At 39.6% G+C, this 20,444-nt stretch overlaps 1 protein-coding gene across 1 annotated transcript in view; it reads right to left on the minus strand.

Moving 5' to 3' along the window:
• The window catches only part of Shc3 (SHC adaptor protein 3), a 161,216-nt gene that overhangs the window by 23,245 nt on the left and 117,527 nt on the right, over positions 1-20,444 (minus strand). Inside the window, exons 8-11 of the mRNA XM_042686878.1 lie at positions 13,316-13,466; positions 11,419-11,506; positions 3,831-3,989; positions 444-739 (exon numbers count right to left, since the gene is read on the minus strand). Coding sequence (XP_042542812.1) covers positions 444-739; positions 3,831-3,989; positions 11,419-11,506; positions 13,316-13,466 — 694 coding nt within the window. The remainder of the gene's footprint in view (positions 1-443; positions 740-3,830; positions 3,990-11,418; positions 11,507-13,315; positions 13,467-20,444) is intronic.

Consider the following 20,444-nt stretch of genomic DNA (forward strand, 5'->3'; position numbering starts at 1 on the left):
AAGTAGCAGAAAGCTAGCTTTCACTATACAAGTTCAGGGACAGTGCCTAGGCCCTAAGTTCAATCCCCATAACCAGAAAAAAAAAGATAGAGGTGAGATAAGGACCTAACTTTTTTTTAGGTTCCCATGTAGTAAATTGAAATTTCTGTATTTATTTATCTTACAGAACATAAAAGTCAAGGCTTTTAGCCTTGGGCCATGATAATCTTCAAAATTTTATTACTCCCATGGGGTACTGACCACGGCTATCTGTCCCCAAGCACTGTGCATAAGGCTTGGGTCCTCTGTCTGTCCCTAGCAGACTCTTGCAGGTGGGGAAAGCAGTATGGTAGTTATCCCATGAATATCTATTAAGCAGACACAGTTAAAAGTAGAGATGACAATAACAAAAGCACAACCAAGTAGGTATTGGCTCTTTAGAAGGCCCTGCCCCCCTGCCTTACCGTGCCTTCGGGGTCCACCAGTAGCAGGTGCTTGGCCTGGCCATTGTGCATGCCAGTGAGGACAAAGGAGCCAGGATTCGTAGTGCTCTTCCTGACTAGGAAGTCTCCATCTTTCTCCAGTAGCCCCTCGGCCTCCTTCCTGCTCATCTCTCCCTGGTACCAAGGCTCAGCATCCAACTCCTCCAGCATCTTGGCATCTGGAGCTCTGGGTGAGACAGGGCTGATGCACTCCACAGAGGCTGCCTTGCTCAACACTGGTCCCAGGGACTGGTTCTTGAGAGCGTCTTCAAAAGGTTCTGCCAACAACATTTTCCAGCAATGAGTCAAACTCAAGAATGAATGATAAAAATACAGTGTGAACGCTGAAAATGCAAGCACAACTCCTCAAGAAAGGGGGACTAGAGAAAAAGAACTAGCAGTTAATATCACAAGACGCATTCTAACAAGCATTTAAAGCACAGCCCAGATTTTAACATGGCTTTCTCCAGTGAGTCTGGAAAGTCTCTCCAGCTGAGAATGGTACTGTGTGATGTGGCTTTCAGCACAGTCTTTAAAAAGGTAGAATGACACATTTCAAAAAGCTATAGATAGGGCTGGGAAGGTGGCTCAGTGGTAGAGTGCTTGCCTTGCATGCATGAGGCCCTGGGTTCGATTCCTCAGCACCACATAAAAAGAAAAAGACGGGTGTTGTGGCTCAAGTGGTAAAGTGCTAGCCTTGAGCTGAAGAGCTGAGGGATAGCACCCAGGCCCAGAATTCAGGTCCCATGACCGGCAAAAAAAAAAACCAAAAAAGTATAGATATTTCACACCATCTACTTCCCTGGCCCATTTGTCAACCTCCTTAATGAAGTTTTATTCAGATAAAACTTGCCAATAACAAAAGAAAAGAAAAGCCACAGGCTTTGACTTCATGTAAAAAACCTAAGGCCAATCTACCAACAGTTTGTCTCAAAATCTTTGAGTGCCTCTAATGTGACTTTTTCCATCTCTTAACCTCCAAATGTAATTTTTTCCAAAGGGAAAAGCAAGGCTTTATCCCTATTGAAACACACTTTTCACTCTAATAGACCTATGCCTGGCAAGATTGCTGCTCTAACAGCAATAAATACTAGTGGCAAAAGAAGTAGCCAGGCACATCTAATTCGATTTCAATGCTTAATTTTCCAGTATGGTGGTATGGACAAAAGCCTTGAAAAGCCCACTCAGTGACACACAACTGTGAAGTATGACTGGTTGCGCTGGTTATTTAGGAACACATGACATAACCCCTAAAGACAACACCACAGAGCAGGAATGGGTTTCTCCTGGCACAGATACCATTGTTTCTAGGACACAAGTTTGTCCTCTGTAAGTACTTGATGGATGCTTTAAAATAAACCCCATTTGGGAAATATTAGTAGAGGATGGAAAGAAGAAGAAAGAATACATGAAACCAATTAGATCTATTTGACAACTGTTACATCTTTTACAGATGTTAGATCTTTTACAGAAAGGAAGGTTAAAATTATTGATATATGTGGGCTTTTCTTAACCTTTTCTTTTTATCTGATTACATGGATAGGCTGAAAACGTGTATTGCACATCACCACTGTCAGCAACACCCCTATTGTTCTCAGATTGTTTCTATCAGTATCATCAACATTACCATCATCATCACCATCACCATCATCTTCAAAATCAACCAGCACCAGGGTCACCATTACTATCACTACCATCATCACCTCTAGCATCATCATCATCATCCATCACCATCTTGCCACTGCTACTATCATTTAGCAGTATCAATACAAAAGAAACAATAGAATGCTGGCTTTATTGTCACACCTCTTTGTGGACATCAACTTCACTAAGCCATTGCTACTTTTTGTTTTTTTTTTGTCTGGTTTTCGGAGAAGGAGTAGAAATTCATTGATGGAAAGAGGATGGCTCTGGTTCTCAATTTTTTCCAACCTCACACCCATCTCACGCTCCTCAGCCTTTGAGGTGAGAAGTAAATTGATGAAATTAAACCATAAAAATAGACTGCTTGGAAGTACAACATTGAATACTACAGAAACTGAGACTGGGGCTGGAGAGCAAGGGCTTTACTTTGTAGCTTGAGAAAGTGGCTTCACCATTCTTGGACAGTTTCCACTGTGTGTGTGTGTGTGTGTGTGTGTGTGTGTGTGTGTGTGTGTGTACTGGGGCTTGAAATCAGGGCTTTATGCTCTCACTCAGCTTTTGCATTCACAGCTGGCACTCTACCACTCTAGCCACACCTCCACTTCAGCTCTTGGCTGGTTATTTGGAGTTAAGACTCTCAGGGACTTTCCTGCCAGGACTGGCTTCAAACTGAAATCCTCAGATCTCAGTTGACTGAGTAACTAGGATTACAGGCATGAGCCACTGGCAGCTGGCTTTTTTCATCTGAAGGACTAGACTGAGGGCTCTGTTAGCTATCTCCAAGCACTGAAACTCAAAGAGTTTTTTGGGTTCAGGTGGAAGTCCAGTGTGTTAGGGAAGCCACATGGCTAAGAGAAAGCCCAGTATGGGGTCATGATGCTGTCTGTTCTATGAACACAGGGCCCTGTCATCACCACACACATCACCACAAATGGCAAGAATTGGAGCAACAAGGCTGCCTTTCATGGGAAGTTACCTAACTTCTAGGATTCTCCACTTCCTCTTACACTACAAAAAGGTAAAAAGTAATCATAAAATCTACCTGCAGGGTGATAGATAAAATGAAATAAAATAGTAAGGGCCCAACACATGTAGAAAATCACTCAACATTATTGGTCTTTCGGGTAGTAGGAAAGAGAGAGAATCAGAACAAAAAAGAGGAGAAAAGTGAGAGAGAATGTAGGGACACAGAAACAAGAGAGAGAAAGTACATGTGTGGGAGAAATGCATTGTGATTTCTTGATCCTGTCTTGGTCTTGCTTGATAGACTGAGACCTATGTCAATACAGGCCATTTCATCCTTGCATTGTTAGTAAATAATACAATAATTAGCACCTCATGGCCAATTAATATTTAAGTGAGTAGATAAATGAATGCATTTATTTGTGTATGTCATTTGTTTCAACACATTAGCAAGTTTTCAAGAGCAATTCCAAAATGCAGGGAAAACTGGTTCTGTCTCTTGACTACAAGAGAGGGTTTGTAATCTCAAAACTTTCAATGAGACCAATTAGAGCCCAGAAAAACACAGTTAAATCATAGGCATTAAGAAAAACCCTGACCTTGCCCATGTAATGGTAACTCCTCTGTACGGTATTTTCACAATAATTTAAAAAAAGAAAGAAAAACCCTGCTAGCTGAAATTTCAGTAATTGCACTTTTAAAAAAAAGGCATTTTTTTTTAATTTCTGAAAAGAACGAAAGGATAGACAAATAGAAACCTACTCATGTCAAAGAGATCCTTCCGTGGGCTGCTCTCTGCACTGCTGGCTGCGGCTGGCAGGGCCTGTGCTGGGATGTGCTGGGTGTTGATGTAGGTGGGTGCTTCTCCCATGGGGGCCATATTGGCTTTCCCTTCTGGCATGCTGTAAATGTCCAAGGACCCTGCAATTAAAAAAAGAATTGAGCACTTTTTTTTCTTTGAGAATGGCAAGAGGACTGTAATACCACTTGTGTGTCTGTAACTGGCCTACCCAGCATTCCATGCAGGGGAGCTTGAACCAACCAATAAGAATATGGCTCCTGGATGTGCCCTCTACCTAAGTTGTCTTCTTTTAGTCTTCAATGTTGGGGTCAACACCAAGATGCTTCAGGGGAAATGGCTCAACTCCTCTTTTACAAAACCAAATCAGATCAAATGACTGAGCAGAACCACAGTCTTCTAACGACACTCAAGTGTCACTGGATGCTTTATGAATTATAAAGTGTCCCCCAATGGAAGGAGACACCTTCACTACAAACAGCCACTGCTGCTGATGTCATGGGTCTAAGGAGGAAACTTGGGCTGAGTGCATAATAATACCTCCTCTGAGGTAGCAACGCTGTTCCCATGGGACATCCTGGGGGGCAAAACAGGTGTTGAGCTGGGCCTAGAGGTTCAGGCTATTCTGTCACCCAGAGGTGGCTTTAGAGGCACTGATCAAGAGCATTGTCCTGGATTTCTCTTCCGGGTATGTGTCTGTCTTCACAAATGTGTCCGCAAGAATGCCCTGGGCAGTCTCCTTTCTGCATCTGCCCTAGGTTATTAATACTTTTGGTGTCTTCTTTTTAAGCTAGCATTAGTTATAAAGGGAAAGGTTGTATTTGTTACATTCCTGCACAATTACAATGCATTCTCATCAACCTCATCACTCCATAACCTTCCCTCTCCTTGACCCTCTTCTCTTCTCCCTCCCCCCCCCCAAATTCATCACATTCACTGTTCTATTTTCTAGTTGCAAATGATCTATTCAACCATATTCAACCTCCTTCATCCTCCTTTTCAGCTCAGCCTCCTCTCACTGGTGTCCTCCTCCCACAAAGCTGATTTCTTTTTAAAGTTATATTTCCATTATATTGAGCTAGTTGTCAAAGAAGTTATCATTCAACAAATCCCTTTAAAAGTACAACGCATCTTACTGTCACCCCTTTCAGCATTCTCTCCCCTGCTGTCTCCTCCCTCTGTTCTCTTAGTTTCAAAGGACATGCTTTGAATATTATGAATGCATTCTCCTCCTCCCTTCCTCTCTTCATTCCTCCCCTCCTCTCCCTTTGACCTCCCCCAAACACCTTTCAAGTGCCAATTTCCTGGTTTTCATTTTGTTGGACTGTGAACTAGTTTCTCTAAGGAATTACACATCTATCTAAGGAATTCCCTCTGCTTGCAAATGGTACTTCAGTCAATTCATTTGTGTACACTTGCATATAACCCCATATGTGTTTATTTGAATACTTATTTTTTTAAAAAATTATTGTAAAGGTGACATACAGAGGGATTACAGTTACATAAGTCAGGTAATGAGTATATTTCTTTTTGAACAGTGTTACCTCTTCCCTAATTTTCCCAGATTTTACACACCCAACCCCCTCCCCAAGTTGTACAGGTCATTTCCAACATAATGCCTAGTGAGTGGCACTGCTGAATTGGTTCACCCTTTGTCCCACCTTTTTTGTGCTTTCCCTTCCACTCCCCAAACCAGATAAACTTATATACAAGACAAAGAGTACAGAAATCAAAAACAGTGACAAAACGGGATACACCAAAGAAAAAAGTAAAAACCAAAACAAAAATGTGCAAGCAGAACAATAAAAAAACCTCTTGTTTCCATTTCTCAGAGTTCATTTTGATAAGCCTCATTTTGTATGATCATATGCACATAGCTATTGAGCCCTTGTGATCCTCTCCTAAGAATATTCTCCTTTGTTCTCACTGTGTGAATATTTATAGTGCTGTTAAATTAATCTACTTATTTGTCTTTTACTATCCATTGAGTTTACTTGTAGATTTATAATTATCAATTGTAATTATTGCAAATGAGGGAAACTATGCAGCCGATGTTTCTTTGGATCTGGCTTACTTTACTTAATGTAACTTTTTCCAAGTCTTTCCATTTTCTTACAAATGGGGCATTGCCATTCTTTCTGATGGAAGCATAAAATTCTATTGTGTATATATACCACAATTTCTTGATCCACTGGTCCACTGGGGGACATCTGGGTTGATTCCATATCTTAGCTATGGTAAACAATGCTGCAATGAAAATGGCCATTCTGGTGACTTTAGTATGGCCTTGTTTGTGGTCATTTGGGTAAATGCCCAAGAGTGGGATTGCTGGGTCATAAGGAAGCTCTATATTTAGTTTTTTGAGGAACCTCCATACTACTTTCCAGAGTGGTTGAACAAGTTTGCATTCCCACCAACAGTGTAGTAGCGTTCCCTTTGGCCACATCCTACCAGTTTTTGTTCCTTTTCTTGATAATGGCCATTCTAACTCAGGTGAGGTGAAATCTCAATGTTGTTTTGATTTGCATTGTTCAACATGTGTCTTCATGTCTCTTCATGTCTATTGGCCATTATTATTTCTTCTTCAGAAAAGTCTCTAACCCACTTATTAATGGGGTCATTGTTTCTTTGAGGATTTGTTTTGGGGGGGGGGTAATTTTTTGAGCTCTAAGCGTATTTTAGATATGAGGCTCTTCTTCTCTGATGCATAGTTACTAAAGATCTCCCATTCTGTGGGTTTTCTATTTATTTTGCTAGCTATGTCCTTTGCCAGATAGAAACTCTTCAGTTTCATGCAATCCCATTTATCCAGTCTTTCTTTGATTTGTTGTGATTCTAAATCTTTACTTTGGAAATTTCGACCTGTGCCAAAGAGCTCTAGTGTTTCCCCTATCCTTTCCTGTAATACTTTCAGGGTTATCTGGTCTTACACTGAAGTCTTTGATCCATTTGGAACTGATTCTGGTGCAGGGTGATATATAAGGATCTAACATGTTTTCTTCATGTATATAGCCAATCCTGCCAGCACCATTTGTTGAATAGGCTTTCTTCCATCCTGTGTTTTTGGCTCCCTTATCAAATATTAGGTGGCTATAGGTCTGTACTTATACATTTATAAATTAGTTCTAGCTTCCACAGATGAGAGAAAACATGTATCTTTTGTCTCTCTGGGCCTGACTTACTTCACTTACTATATTTTCTTTTAGGTCTATCCATTTCTTTGCAAATGGATGAGTACAATTTCATTGTGTATATACACCACATTTTCTTGATCCTTTCATCCATGGAGGAGCATGTAGGCTGTTTCTATACCTTGGCTATGGTGAATAGTGCTGCAATGAATATGGTTGTGCAAGTGGCTTTGCTGTTACCTGATTTGTAATCTTTTAGATAAATGTCCCAGAGCAGTATCACTGGATTATAGGGGTAGTTCTATGCTTAGTTGCTTTTTAGGAATTTCCAAACTTCTTTTCAGAGTGGTTGAACAAGGTTATATTTCCACTAACAGTGTACTAGGGTTCCTTCTCCCACATATCCTAGCCAGCACGTTGTTGTTTGTATTCTTTTTTTTTTTAATTTAATTTTATTTTATTTGTGAACATACTGTACAGAGGGGTTACAATTACATGGGCAGGATAATGCGTACATTTCTTACCAAGCATTGCAGCCTCCTCCTTTGGTTTACCCTTCACATTGTTGTTTGTATTCTTAATGATGGCTATTTTAACTGAGGTGAGATGGAATCTCAATGTTGTTTGATCTGCATTTCCTTTATGGCCAAGGAGGTTCAGCATTTCTTCATATGTCTATTTGCCATTTTTACTCCTGAGAAGTCTTTACTTAGCTCATTTATTAATTGAGTAAGAGAGCATTGTCTGATGTACAGATGGCAAAGCTCTTCTTCCATTCTGTAGACTTTTTAGCATGTTAGCTATGTCCTTTGCCATACAGAAACGTCTTAGTTTGATACAATTCAATTTATCAATTTTTTCTTTGATTTGCTAAATGCCAGGAACTTTATTCAGAAAGTTCCTGCCTGAACCAAGAAGTTCTAATGTTTTTCCTACTCCTTCTTGTAGTAGTTTCATGGTCTCAGGTCTTATATTGAAGACCTGGATCCATTTTGAATTGATGTTAGTACTGATAGAGACTAAGTTTCAGTTTTCTGCATGTGGCCATCCAGTTTTCCCATGTTTTGGGCTTCCTTATCAAATATTAGATGACTGTGGGTCTGAGGTTCTTCTGTTCCATTGGTCCTTGAGTATATTTTTGGGTCAGTACTAAGCTGCTTTCATTACTATGGCTCACAGATTCTACTCTTTTCTCACCTCCATCTCCTTTTTAGCCAACAGCTTTTATGGGTTTCTTTATGCTGTTTTCATATACATTTGCACTGTGTTATATAGTCATTCTAGATACTTTATTGTTGTCTTAGTACAGATGACAGAGTTAGTTCAAGACTTTTTTTTTTCTTTTTGTGGCAAAGTCTTGCTATGTAGCCCCAATAGGCCTAGAACTCAGTAGATAGCACATTCTTGTCTCAAATTTACCTTTCTCTCCTGAATACTGGGATTACCAGTGAGTACCACTGTAAATGGGTAAGAATATGGTATCATGCTAACAATACTTTACTAGGAAGTCTCACCTCAAAAAGCCTAAACCTACTTTTGCTCTTTTCTCTACTGTTTAAGATGCTGCTTCTGGATAACCTATACTTGCTTAGAAACCATTACTTGTGGTTTACACAGTTGTATGTACTGCAAAGAAACAGTTTTACAACTATAACCCTAGCTATTCAAGAGGCTGAGAACTGAAGTTCTTAGCTTAAGTCAGCCTAGGTAGACAAATCTGAGACTGTTAATTCCAATTAACCAACAAAAAGCTGTAAGTGGGGGTATTGCTCAAAAAGTAGAGTTTTAGCTTTGAGCAAAAAAGACAAATGAGAGCACATGAGCATGAGGCCCCTTCACACAATATACCCCCCAAACAAACAAATAAATACAATTGAAGTTTACAAACTAATTTCAAAAAGGAAAAGATGAAGAGCTCCATCCTTTTTGTCTGTCTTTCCTAACCTTCCAATCGACCAGGACAGCAGGTGCTGAGTAGGACTGAGGGACACACATCTTGATATTATTCAAGTTTATGTTCATTTAGAAGAATATCTACTGGCAAATTTATAAAGGGTATTCTTATTTGTTCTTTGGAAAAATGTGGTTACTTTTTTTAAAAAAGAGCTTAATGGAAGTGGCGCTGTAGCTCAAGTGGTAGAGCGCTCGCCTTGAGCTGAAGAGCTGAGGGACAGCGCCCAGGCCCAGAGTTCAAGCCCCATGACCGACCAAAAAAAAAATAGAGGTTGGAGCCATGGCTCAGTTGGTACAGTGCTGGTCAATGAGCAAAAATGTTGGGTACCAAGTTTGCGTCCTGGTCTTGGACAAAAAAGAAAAAGAGCTTGAAACTTAGTGCAAGTTATGAGTATTGTGTTCTGGACAGTGAATGTGTATTAAGTTCACTCTACCTTGATTAAGCCTGTTATATTTCCTTGTTCTCTACTAGCTGGGATAACTAGAATATATATGCAAATGTTCTATTCTTAAATAAATGTAAAATATTTTACCATAAAGCAAACAGAAGAAATAATGTCTTCTTTGATCTTATAGTTATATATGTATATATCTGTGTATGTTATTTCAATACATTTTAAATAGATTATATATACCTGCATATGTTATTTCAATGCATTTTTAATAGATATAAGGCAAAGAAGACAAGTTCATAGTGAAAATGTACCTCTAGCAAAATCATAATCATTATTTGCTATTTCAATCACATTTTTGAGGCTGAGTTGTGGCTCGGGTAGCTTCAGTCAGGTCATCACATTGTATTGACTAGGTCAGCAGTATGGATCTTCTTTTCATTGGGAAAAGCTAGAAACAGAATTCTTACTTACAGGAAAAAGTGGAACAATTTATTGTCACTTGCTCCCTGGCATGAATAGTTATAATGACAAGATAGGTCTTAACACTGAACTAGTAAGTTCTTGAATTTATATTCATAAGGCAGTGAATATATCCATCTCATCCAGACCCAATGGGCTTTGTCAGACCACCTATTAAAAATAGTGATAATTCTTTTTTTTAATTTTTATTTATTTTTTATTCTGAAAATACTGTACAGAGGGGTTACAATTACATGGGCAAGATAATGAGTACATTTCTTATCAAGCATTGTAGCCTCCTCCTTTGTTTCCCCTTCCCATCCCCTCCCATCCCTTCCCATCCTCCCCCCGCCCCCCCTCACATTTCCCCCTCCCCCCCCTCACCAAAGTTGTAAAGTTCGTTTTCTACATAACGCCTTGTACTTCTCATTGTTGCAATGGGTCCACCTGTATCCTTATTTAAATGACTTGTTTTTCCCCTTCCTCTCCACAAATTATACTGACATCAAATACAGTGAAAGCAGGGGTTATACTGTGGGGGAGGGACATACAAAGCAACGAAGAAATAATCTTATAAATGCGTTAGAAACAATCGCATGAAAGAAAAAAAAGTGGTGATAATTCTTGAGGAGGTGAAAATTTAAAGGGGTCCCTAAAGGATAGATAGAGTGATGCTTGATAGACAGATAACTGGTAGATAGATTGATGTAAAAAAAATCTAGGTAGGTCAGTAGATATATGATAGATAATAGATGGATAGATGATAGATTTGTAGACAGATGATAAATAAATAGATAATATTATGGAAGGAATACATACACATGCATATTAGTAACTAGAAAGTAGAGACATGAGTAGCTCATAGTTCTTAACTGTATAGATTATCATAGTTATATTGGGGTATATCTACATTAGATACATATATAGAATACACAGTTGTATCTAAATTAGATTTGGTTACATCTAAATTCTTTTTAGGGTGTGATATAATAAGCATGTGTTATTAGATTTGCGAAGACATAGACATATCTTGTAAAAGTACACAGGGCCTGTAAGAGACCCACACTGATGGTGCTTACTGTTCTATTAATCCCAAATCTGGGCAGGAGTCTGTTTCTCCTGAGGTATGGGGAGTATAAGGAGGAGTGCATCAAGCAAAACAAGACAAGTTGCCACTGGAGCCTGGGGGGGCTCACTTTGCTGGGGAACATAGAATTTGAGTAGAAAATCCACTTCTGAGGTGCTTCTTCAGTTCCTAACTAAAACTGGGAAAGATCTTGTTGGGATATGAGCTCCTCAGCCAGTTCTGGCTAGTGAGTTGTCTGGCCAGAGGAAGTCTTTTGATGGTTATTCTCCAGGATGTTAAATGCTGGCAGGTCTCAGCTAGACCCAGCACCGCAAGAGATAATGCAGAATGTGTGCCCATGGACACCCAAAGACAGAATGCTGCCATCTGACTTCTATGGTCTAGTCAGGAATCTGTAGTGCCAATCCCAGAAAATGTTTGCAGGAGCTTTCTCTCCTACGGCACAGGAAGTGGACAAATGGCCCACCACCGGATGTGTGCATCACACGTTATAAGTGCATTGTGTGTTTCTTACCTTGCCTCTCACCTTGCCTGATGGGTGTTGGCTGCCAGTCTTCACCAAACGTATCTCCTAAGTGTCTTCCCTGGTAATAAGTTTGCTCTTTTCCTGCAAACTACAGACACAATATAGACACTTTGAAAACCATAGGAGAGCAGGTGGGATGTTGGTAGGTTAACTGCCTCCTTGGTTGCGCCTCATTTTCCCTTCATGCCTCATAGTTGCCATTAGCTATGGCTCATACCTTGCCATAGCTGGCAAGTAAGTTTGTATGGAAGAGAGAAGGATGCACCCCCATTGAAATTGTACTTGGATCCTCCTTGTTATCATGACAGCTGAATCTCTCCAAGTGCAATAATATACCGAACTTGTCCATATATAGTCACCAAAAAAGTATTTTAGCCAGTTGCCTGGACACTCATAGCTGTAATCCTAGCTACTCAGGAGGCTTAGAGCTGAAGATCATGGTTCAAAGCCAGCTCAAGTGGGAAAGTCATGAGACTATTATTTCCAGTTAATCAAAAAGTTGGAAGTGGAGCTGTGGCTCAAGTGGTAGACTGCTAGATTTGAGTGAAAAAGCTAAGGGACACGCATGCCCAGATTCAGAGTTGAAGCCTCCATACAGGCACACACCAAAAATAAAAGAAAAGAAAAGAAAGAAAGAGAGAAGGAAAGAAGAAAAAGAATTTCAATAAAAGGCATCTATCAATTATATACTACTTTCCACCCAGTCCATGCACTTACAGCCACACTTAAAAAAAGCCACTCAGAATGCAGAAAATTCCTTCTTAGTCTTAGATCCTTGATTTCATTGTTATGCTGTTATTTTTATGTATGGTATTATCATTGAATGTTTAAAAAATTGCCAGGATTGGAGGTATAGCTAAATGGTAGAGTATATACTTAACTTGCATAAGGCTCTAGGTTCAATCCCAACACCACAGAAAAGGCAAAGGAAAAGCATTCTTAAAAAATTGAGGTATAAACCGGGTGCTGGTGGCTCACGCCTATAATCTACTCAGGAGGCTGAGATCTGAGGATCGTGGTTCAAAGCCAGCCTGGGCAGGAAACTCCATGAGACTCTTATCTCCAATAAAACACAAGAAAACTGGAAGTGGCGCTGTGGCTCAAGTGGTAGAGTGCTGGCCTTGAGCTGAAGAGTTGAGGGACAGTGTCCAGGCCCAGAGTTCAAGCCCCACGACCGACAAAATATAAAAAATAAAAACAATAGAGGTATAATAATTATAGAAAGCAGTTTTAAGTTAAAGTGAAATTTGGGGATTGAAAGGGAAATGAATAAAATAAAGAAATGTATAAAATTTCTTACAATGGCCTCTATCCACTCTCCTTTTAGATAATGCAAAGCACCACAAGTCTCCTAAAACCCTTGAATTATGTCTTCCACTCATTAAGATCACAGTAAGGCTGGGCATCAATGACTCACGCCTGAAATCCTAGTTACTCAGGGGGCTGAGACATGAGGACTGTGGTTCAAAGCCAGCCAGGCAGGAAAGTCCTTGAGACTCCTATATCCGATTAACTACCAAAAAGCTGGAAATGGCATTGTGGCTCAAAGTGGTACAGCACTAGGCTTGAGCACAATAACTCAGGGACAGAACCCAGGCCCTGAGTTCAAGCTCCAGGACTGGCACGTAAAAAGAAAACTAAAAAGATCACGGTAGGCTGGTACTTGTTCTGAGACGAAGCTGACATTTGTGAGGAATCACATGATTATTCCAAAGCATTTGGCTACTGTGATGTGTTAAGCTTTGGTTTTTGATATTTTATGAAACCCAGGGAAAGAAAATTCATGAGCAATTGAATCAAAAACTAAATGGACTATCTGCCTGAAATCAAATGGACAAAAACAGGTGTCAATAAAGTTCAGTGAGCCTCTATCCTCTGAGAAAAGTATAAGACTTACCTGGGCTGTGTCAGGGGTCTGGGGTCTGGTTTTCAGTCGAGCATCAAGAAACCCTCCTGGAGGAGGCATCTTGCTGGGAATACTATTGTAGTATGGGTGGTCTGGACCCTCTCCCTCCTCTTCTGTCCATGGCTCATCCAGACTCTGCATCCTGTTAAAAGATTACCAAAGGCTTTTGGGAAACCTGGAGCTTAGAGGCAGAGACAGCAAATCAAGTCAATGCTGGCTATGGTTAGGACATGGTGCGGGTATGAAAATCTGTCACCCCAAGCTTCCAGTGTTGAAACTTTGTTTTCAGAGTGGCCGTGCTGGGAGATAGCGGGAACCTTAAGACGTCTATAGCCAGTTGAGGCCATGAACAGCTTCAGCAAGGATTGTGGGACCCTGGTTTCTCTCTGGCTTCTTGTTTCAAGAGGTGATATTCCCCTCACTCTTACACTCACACACATGCATTTTGTGATACATTCAAGAGGCCCCTGAGTAGAGCTCAGCATATGCCAGCACCAGGCCCTTGCACCTCTAAACAGGTGAGCTAAATAGACCTCTTTCTTTTATAGAGTTAGCCTGCCTTCAGTATTTTGTAACAGTATCGAAAAGGATAATTTATTGCAAAGTATTGAAGAGATAATTTAGTCACTGTTTCATCAGACATCTATGTCTTAGATATATGTGAAAAAACATGATTGTTTCAACCCAAGTCTCTGCCTTATTTAAAGTTCCAATCACTGTCATATTTGAAGCGAGGCTTTTTTAAAAGTAGATTTTAATTGAGAAAGAAATTATTTTTTGCCCAAAGGAAACTAGATCCTCAATGTGCAAAAGTGCACATTGTACTAAGTCATGAAATTAGAATAAACCAAAAACAATTTAAAAATCAATATTTCCTGAGTGATATCACAGAAAAATATCAGATTAAAAACCCCTAAATTTATGTTTATCTGAATTAGGGAAGAGAAGGGGAACAAAAGAATGGTGAGACAAAGGACAAAAGGGGAACCAGTGCAAAATGATACTCACAAGACAACATGTTGGAAATGTTCGGTACAACTTGGTGGGAGGGGGGCTGGAAGGAGGGAAAGTGGGAGAAAAATGATGGAGGGGGTAACAAGTTTGACAAGGAATGTACTTACTATCTTACTCATGTAACTGTAACCCCTGTATACATCACCTTGACAATAAAATTAAAATCTAAATTAAAAAATAAATAAATGTTTTATATGATTAAAAAAAGAATCCCTAAAAACTCTCTATTGAAAGTAGCAATAAGCTGGCCGGAGAAAAGCTTAATCAGGATTTATTTTCTCAGAAATATGGAAATTAACCAGAAACTTGTAGCAGTGTAGGGGGTGTTTCTTTGTTTGTTTGTTTTAGACCTTTAAAAACAGTACTAATGTGATTCTTCTTTTTATACTTTTATTTTTCTTCTTTTCTTCTGCTACAGGGCCTCTCCCTCTTGCTTGGATTACCCACTTAGCTGGTGCCCTAATACTAGAACCACACTTTCCATCTGTCATTTTGCTGGTTAATTGGAGATGGAGCATTACAAACTTTTCTGTCTAGGATGGATTTGCACTCCCATCCTCTGGATCTCAGTCTCCTAATAGCTAAGATTACAGGTGTGAGACACCAGCACCCTGCCCATGGTGGCATTTTAAGTTACCTTATTTCCATCTCTGTGGATGACTGTGAAAGTCAGCCACCTTCAGTCACAGTGAAAATCAGCACCCAGGAGACCACCGAAGAAACTCCATCAACACCCCATTCCCAGAGAGCTGGCATTATTCACCTATCTAATTGATCTCAGAGGACCCAACTCCCAAAGCTGCCCTTTTAAAGTTATTTAACACATAATAATTGTGCATATTTATGGGGTACAGCATGATAATTATGTGAGTGTACATATAATATATGATGAGGAATCAGACTAATTAGCATATCTTGCTCCTTAAAACAGTTATCATTTCTTTGTATTTGCCAATGTAGCCTTTACTTGACCTGATTCAGAGCTTGCTTGAAGAAGAGGAAAACTCCTCCACAGGGCACGTGTCAAAACAAATGTGGTCTACCGAAATAGTGGCTAAGTTTCAGGTCAAACAATAGATCGAACAAAAGGGTGAAAAGGAAAAGTTGGGAAATACGTTCTCTACTGGGATGCTAAGAACCTTCACATGTTTCTGAGGATCCAAAAGGCCACACAATGCATGGACTATGCTCATGGCCAGGGCAGTGTGCCTGCCCAGGTTAGATGCAGGAATGTCCTAAGTTCTCACCTCTGACTGACCTTGGAGCTCTGCATGGGCTAAAGTGAAGGCTCAGGCAACCTTGTTAACTTCCTGGCTGTGTTAGTGAAGTGTCTACACACACACACACACACACACACACACACACACACACGCATAGGTACACACACATACATGTACACATACACGCATAGCAGCAAAGACAATAAGACCTAGTGGTTTCAGACATTTAAGGAAATCTCTCTCCAATCACTGGCAATATAATATAGCTAACCAAGTGACCATCAGTGGATATGTATGACAAAAAAATTAGAAACTTTACACAATTAGTGCACAAAAGTCACTAAAACACACAATCACAAAAAACAGCAATTGAAAAGAGAATAAATGTGGTTTCCGTTGTGGCCAAGGCTTAAGGCCAGCCTAGGGGAAATGTTCACAGACTCTATCTTAACTAAGCTCTGTGGTTTGTGCCTTTTATTCCAGCTATACAGAAAGCTGAGATAAGGAGGATCACAGTTTCAGGTCAAGCCAGGCCAGGTTAAAAAAACATTATGAGAGAAGAGAGAGGGAGCAGAGAGAGTGTTAGAGAGTAATGAGATTGATCGAAATACAGTATAAACATGTGTGGCGATGTAACAATGAAATCCCCCTCATATCACTAATGAGCACTAATAAAATCTAAATTTGCAATGTGGTATATGTACACAATGGCATTCTGCTCCTCCATCTGAAAGAATGATATTGTACCATAGAAGTGGAAAGACTTGGAAAAAATTATATTAGGCAAAACAAGCCAGACCCAAAGAAACACAAGATGCACGATTTTCCTCGTTTGTGGTAACTAGAATGTGCCTACAAATTTATAAGTACACACACTGAGTGATAAAAGGAAAGAAATACACCAATAAAATTTACAGAACTCTAGACATTCACACAGTGAGATCAAAAGAGGATATTGTTAGGAGAGGATCACAAAGGCTCAATAGCTAAGTGCACATGATCATATAAACTAATATTTATTAAAATGAACTCCAAGAAATGGAAACAAGAGTTTTCTTTTTTGTTGCTGTTTTTTCTTTCTTTACCTTCTATCTTGTTTATAAGCTCATCTGTTTTGGGAGGGTAAGAGGGGCACAGAAAGGGGGGCACCAAGGGTAAACAAATGCAGCAGTGATAATCACTAGACATTATGTCAAGAATGAGCTATACAACTTGTGGGTGGGGACAGGAGGGAAAAACTGGGAGAGAGCCAGGGAAGGATGTGACATGGTTGAAAAAGAAATGTACTTATTACCTGATGCATATGCATTAAAAATCTACATTTTCTTTTTTATTGTGAAAATACTGTACAGAGGGGGTACAATTACATGGGCAAGATAATGAGTACATTTCTTATCAAGCATTGTAGCCTCCTCCTTTGTTTCCCCTTCCCATCCCTTCCCATCCTCCCCACACCCCTCGATCCAATCCTCCCCCCCCCCACCAAAGTTGTAAAGTTCATTTTTCCACATAACAACTTGTATATCTCATTGTTGCAATGGATCCACCTGTATCCCTATTTAAATGATTTGTTTTTTCCCTTCCCCTCCACAAATTATATCAACCTCAAATACAGTGAAAGCAGGGGTTATATCATGGGAGGGACATACACAGCAACAAAGAAATAATCTTATAAAATCTACATTTTCAAGTCCTTAAGTCAAGAGAAAAATCTGGGTGTGATGCTACATGCCTTTTATTCCAGCTATGGTAAGAAGCAAAAATGGGAGGACTACAGTCCAGTCTTAGGGAGAGAAGGAATGAGACCCTATCTCAGAAGCAATTGGAGTAAAGAGGGCTGAAGATATGGCTTAAGTGGGGATATCTGTCTACCAAGCTCAAAAACCCCTGTACCACGAAAAAGTAAGAGAAACAGCAAACAAATTAGACTTTCACATTCAAAAGATATTAATTAATATCAAAGGAGATAGTCATGGAGAAATAACAGGACAAAATGGCATAAAATGTATAGAAAAAATATCAAATAGCTGGGTAAGGAGCTGGGAAGGTGGCTCAGTGGTAGAGTGCTTGCCTTGTATGCATGAGGCCCTGGGTTTGATTCCTCAGCACCACATAAGTAGAAAAAGTTGGAAATGGAGCTTTGGCTCAAGTGGTAGAGTGCTAGCCTTGAGCTGAAGTGCTGAGGGACAGAGCATAGGCCCAAAGTTTAAGCCCCAAGACCAACCAAAAAAAGAAAAAAAAAGCTAGGTAATATGTGGCTTATTGTTAATAATTATCAATCCATTAAACACTCCAATTAAAAAACAGAGATTAGATTGGGCACTAATGGCTCATACCTAATCTTTACTGCTTAGGAAGCTGAAATCTGAAGATCGAGGTTTATTGACAGCCTGGGCAGACAAATCCAAAAGATTCTTATCTCCCATTAACCACCAAAAAGCCAGAAGTGGAGCTGTGGCTCAAGTGGCAGAGCACTAGCCTTGAGCAAATAAAGCTAAGGGACAGTGTCCGGGGGTCTTAATTCAAGTCTCATGACCAGAACGTAAAACAAAACAACAACAACAAAAACCAAGATATTAACATAATCAAAATATGAGAGATACACCTTACGGGAAAAAAAAGAGATGAACAGACAATTCAACAATCACACTAAGAGCTATTGACGTGAAGCTTTCAAGAATAGAACAACTGGTGGGGAAATGGGGACTTGAGCAACATAATATACCAGCCAGACCTAGAGACAGATAGAACACTCTGATCAAGAAAAGGGGATGCTTACCATCCAAGAAAGGGCCAAGATCATACGGCTTCTTACTGCATTCTAACTAATATGTAAAGGAAAATCATCAAAATTTTCTACAAGCTCTTCTAAAAACTAGTAGAGAAGACAATACCTCCAAACCAACTCTGTGAAGCCAGTAATACTTTGATACAAAAATCAGACCAAATCTCAAAAACTGGCAAACCATGTAGACACAAAGTACAGCGTGATTGAGTGAGAAGAAAAGGATTCTAAGTTGCTGCTAATGGGTGTTAAATTTCTTTTGGTATTGAGGACTGTAATCTTAGGTACTCAGACACTGAGACCTGGAGAATCATGGTTCAGAGCCAGTCTGGGAAGAAAAGTCCACCAGACTTCATCTTCAGTTAACCAGCAAAATGCTGGATGGGAGGTGTGGCTCGAGTGAAAGTGCTAGCTGTAATCAATCCAGCCAAGAAAGTTCCCCAGTCATTGTTCACTGAGGTTTCCTGGATATGACAGTAGACCCCAGTATTGTCCCAGTCATTTCTTCCTCACCTAAATCCCATCTCCACCTTAAGGAAAAATGGCAGTGCAGTTTTCTGTTTTAGAAACCATGTGCTAGGAATACTTGCATTTAGGGTTGAAGTTGTTCTCAGTGGATTAGATCCTACCTATTTCCCTTTCTTTCCCCCCAAACCATCAAGGTATTTTATACAGGGCTTTATAGCTTAGCTCTACTGGCAGAAAAGCAGAGTGAATTAACTCCCTTTCCAGTTTTTGTCTAGTTTGTAACAGCATTTACTTGACTTTAATGCAATGTTTCAGGAATACAGAAGATTGTCATAATAAAATTTAAAGACACCTGGATGTCCACCACTGACATTAAAGCCATATTACTTAACATTTTGCTCTGCTCTAGGCTTTCTTTCTTTCAAGAAAAAAAAGATTTTCATGGAACAACAAAAAAGGAAGAAAATAAGGAGGGAAAGAAGGGTGGTAGGGAGAGAGGAAAAGAAATGAGGGAGGAAAGGAGAGAGAGGAAGTGAGAGAGATGGAAGGAAAGATGAAAGACAGGAAGAAAAAGAGGAAAGGAAGGAGGAAGGAAGAATGCAAGGGAAATTTGTCAAATTTCCTTTGGCTGGATAGATATATAGGTGATACAGCCAAATGTGATTGGTAGGCTCTAGAGATGGATCTATAGATGTTCACTGTAAATTCATTATGTCTACTGGAACATTTTTCATTATAAAGTGTTAAGGGGGAAATACATTTGACAAATACAGTTTAAAGCCAACCATCCTTCTACCTTATTGCCTCCTTGGCTACTCTGAAGGTGATATGTAACATTAATTGATATTTCCATCTTCCCTCTAAAATTGTATGGAACTATAAATGATACATAACAACTGTTAGGTGCTTTTCAAGATGTAACTTCTGTAACTTGCTTTTTGCCACTCTATCAAATTTTTTAGATTTATCCTAGTAATCCATGTAGATAAATGAACTCTTTCAATGGCCACCTCTCCATCACACATAGATGAAGAAGTGTGTTGACTGTCAGACCAGGACCATCTGGATCTTGATCATGTTCAGTCTCCAACCCTCCTTAGACAGTTTTCCTGAACTGTCTGTGCTTGCTGAACTGTCCATCAACTGGGACTAGTGAGCCCTTCACAAGTGCCTCCAAAACAATGAGATAAAGGAAATATTCCAAGGGATGAAGAAAAGAAATGGAGTCTCTTTCCAGAAAGAAGCAAAGGAGAAGGGAAATGAAAGAAGCCTTAATGATAGCGGCTTAACACATGCAGTCAGTCGAAAAGTAACAAAAATTAACACTTTGAAATCACAAATTATTTCTATATTATAACATACATCTTTGTTACTTCATGTCAAAGGCCTAGCCTTCCCCAAGACTATTCATAGTATGAATATTAGATTGTTGTTGTTATTGAAGGAGCCATATACTGTAAAATTTGTTTTAAAAGATAAAAAAATGTTTTTGGAGAAGGGTATAACTCTTGAGACTTCCTGATTTGGTTGCAAATTATGTACATGAAGGTACAGTTTTCTTACATGACCTAATTCCAACAAAGCTATGACACTTCCTAGAAACATTTAATTTAAATATTTTCAATGTGAAAAT

Source organism: Dipodomys spectabilis, unplaced genomic scaffold (genome assembly GCF_019054845.1).
Source record: "Dipodomys spectabilis isolate Male_0828 unplaced genomic scaffold, ASM1905484v1 ptg000098l, whole genome shotgun sequence".
NCBI classification, from domain to species: domain Eukaryota; kingdom Metazoa; phylum Chordata; class Mammalia; order Rodentia; family Heteromyidae; genus Dipodomys; species Dipodomys spectabilis.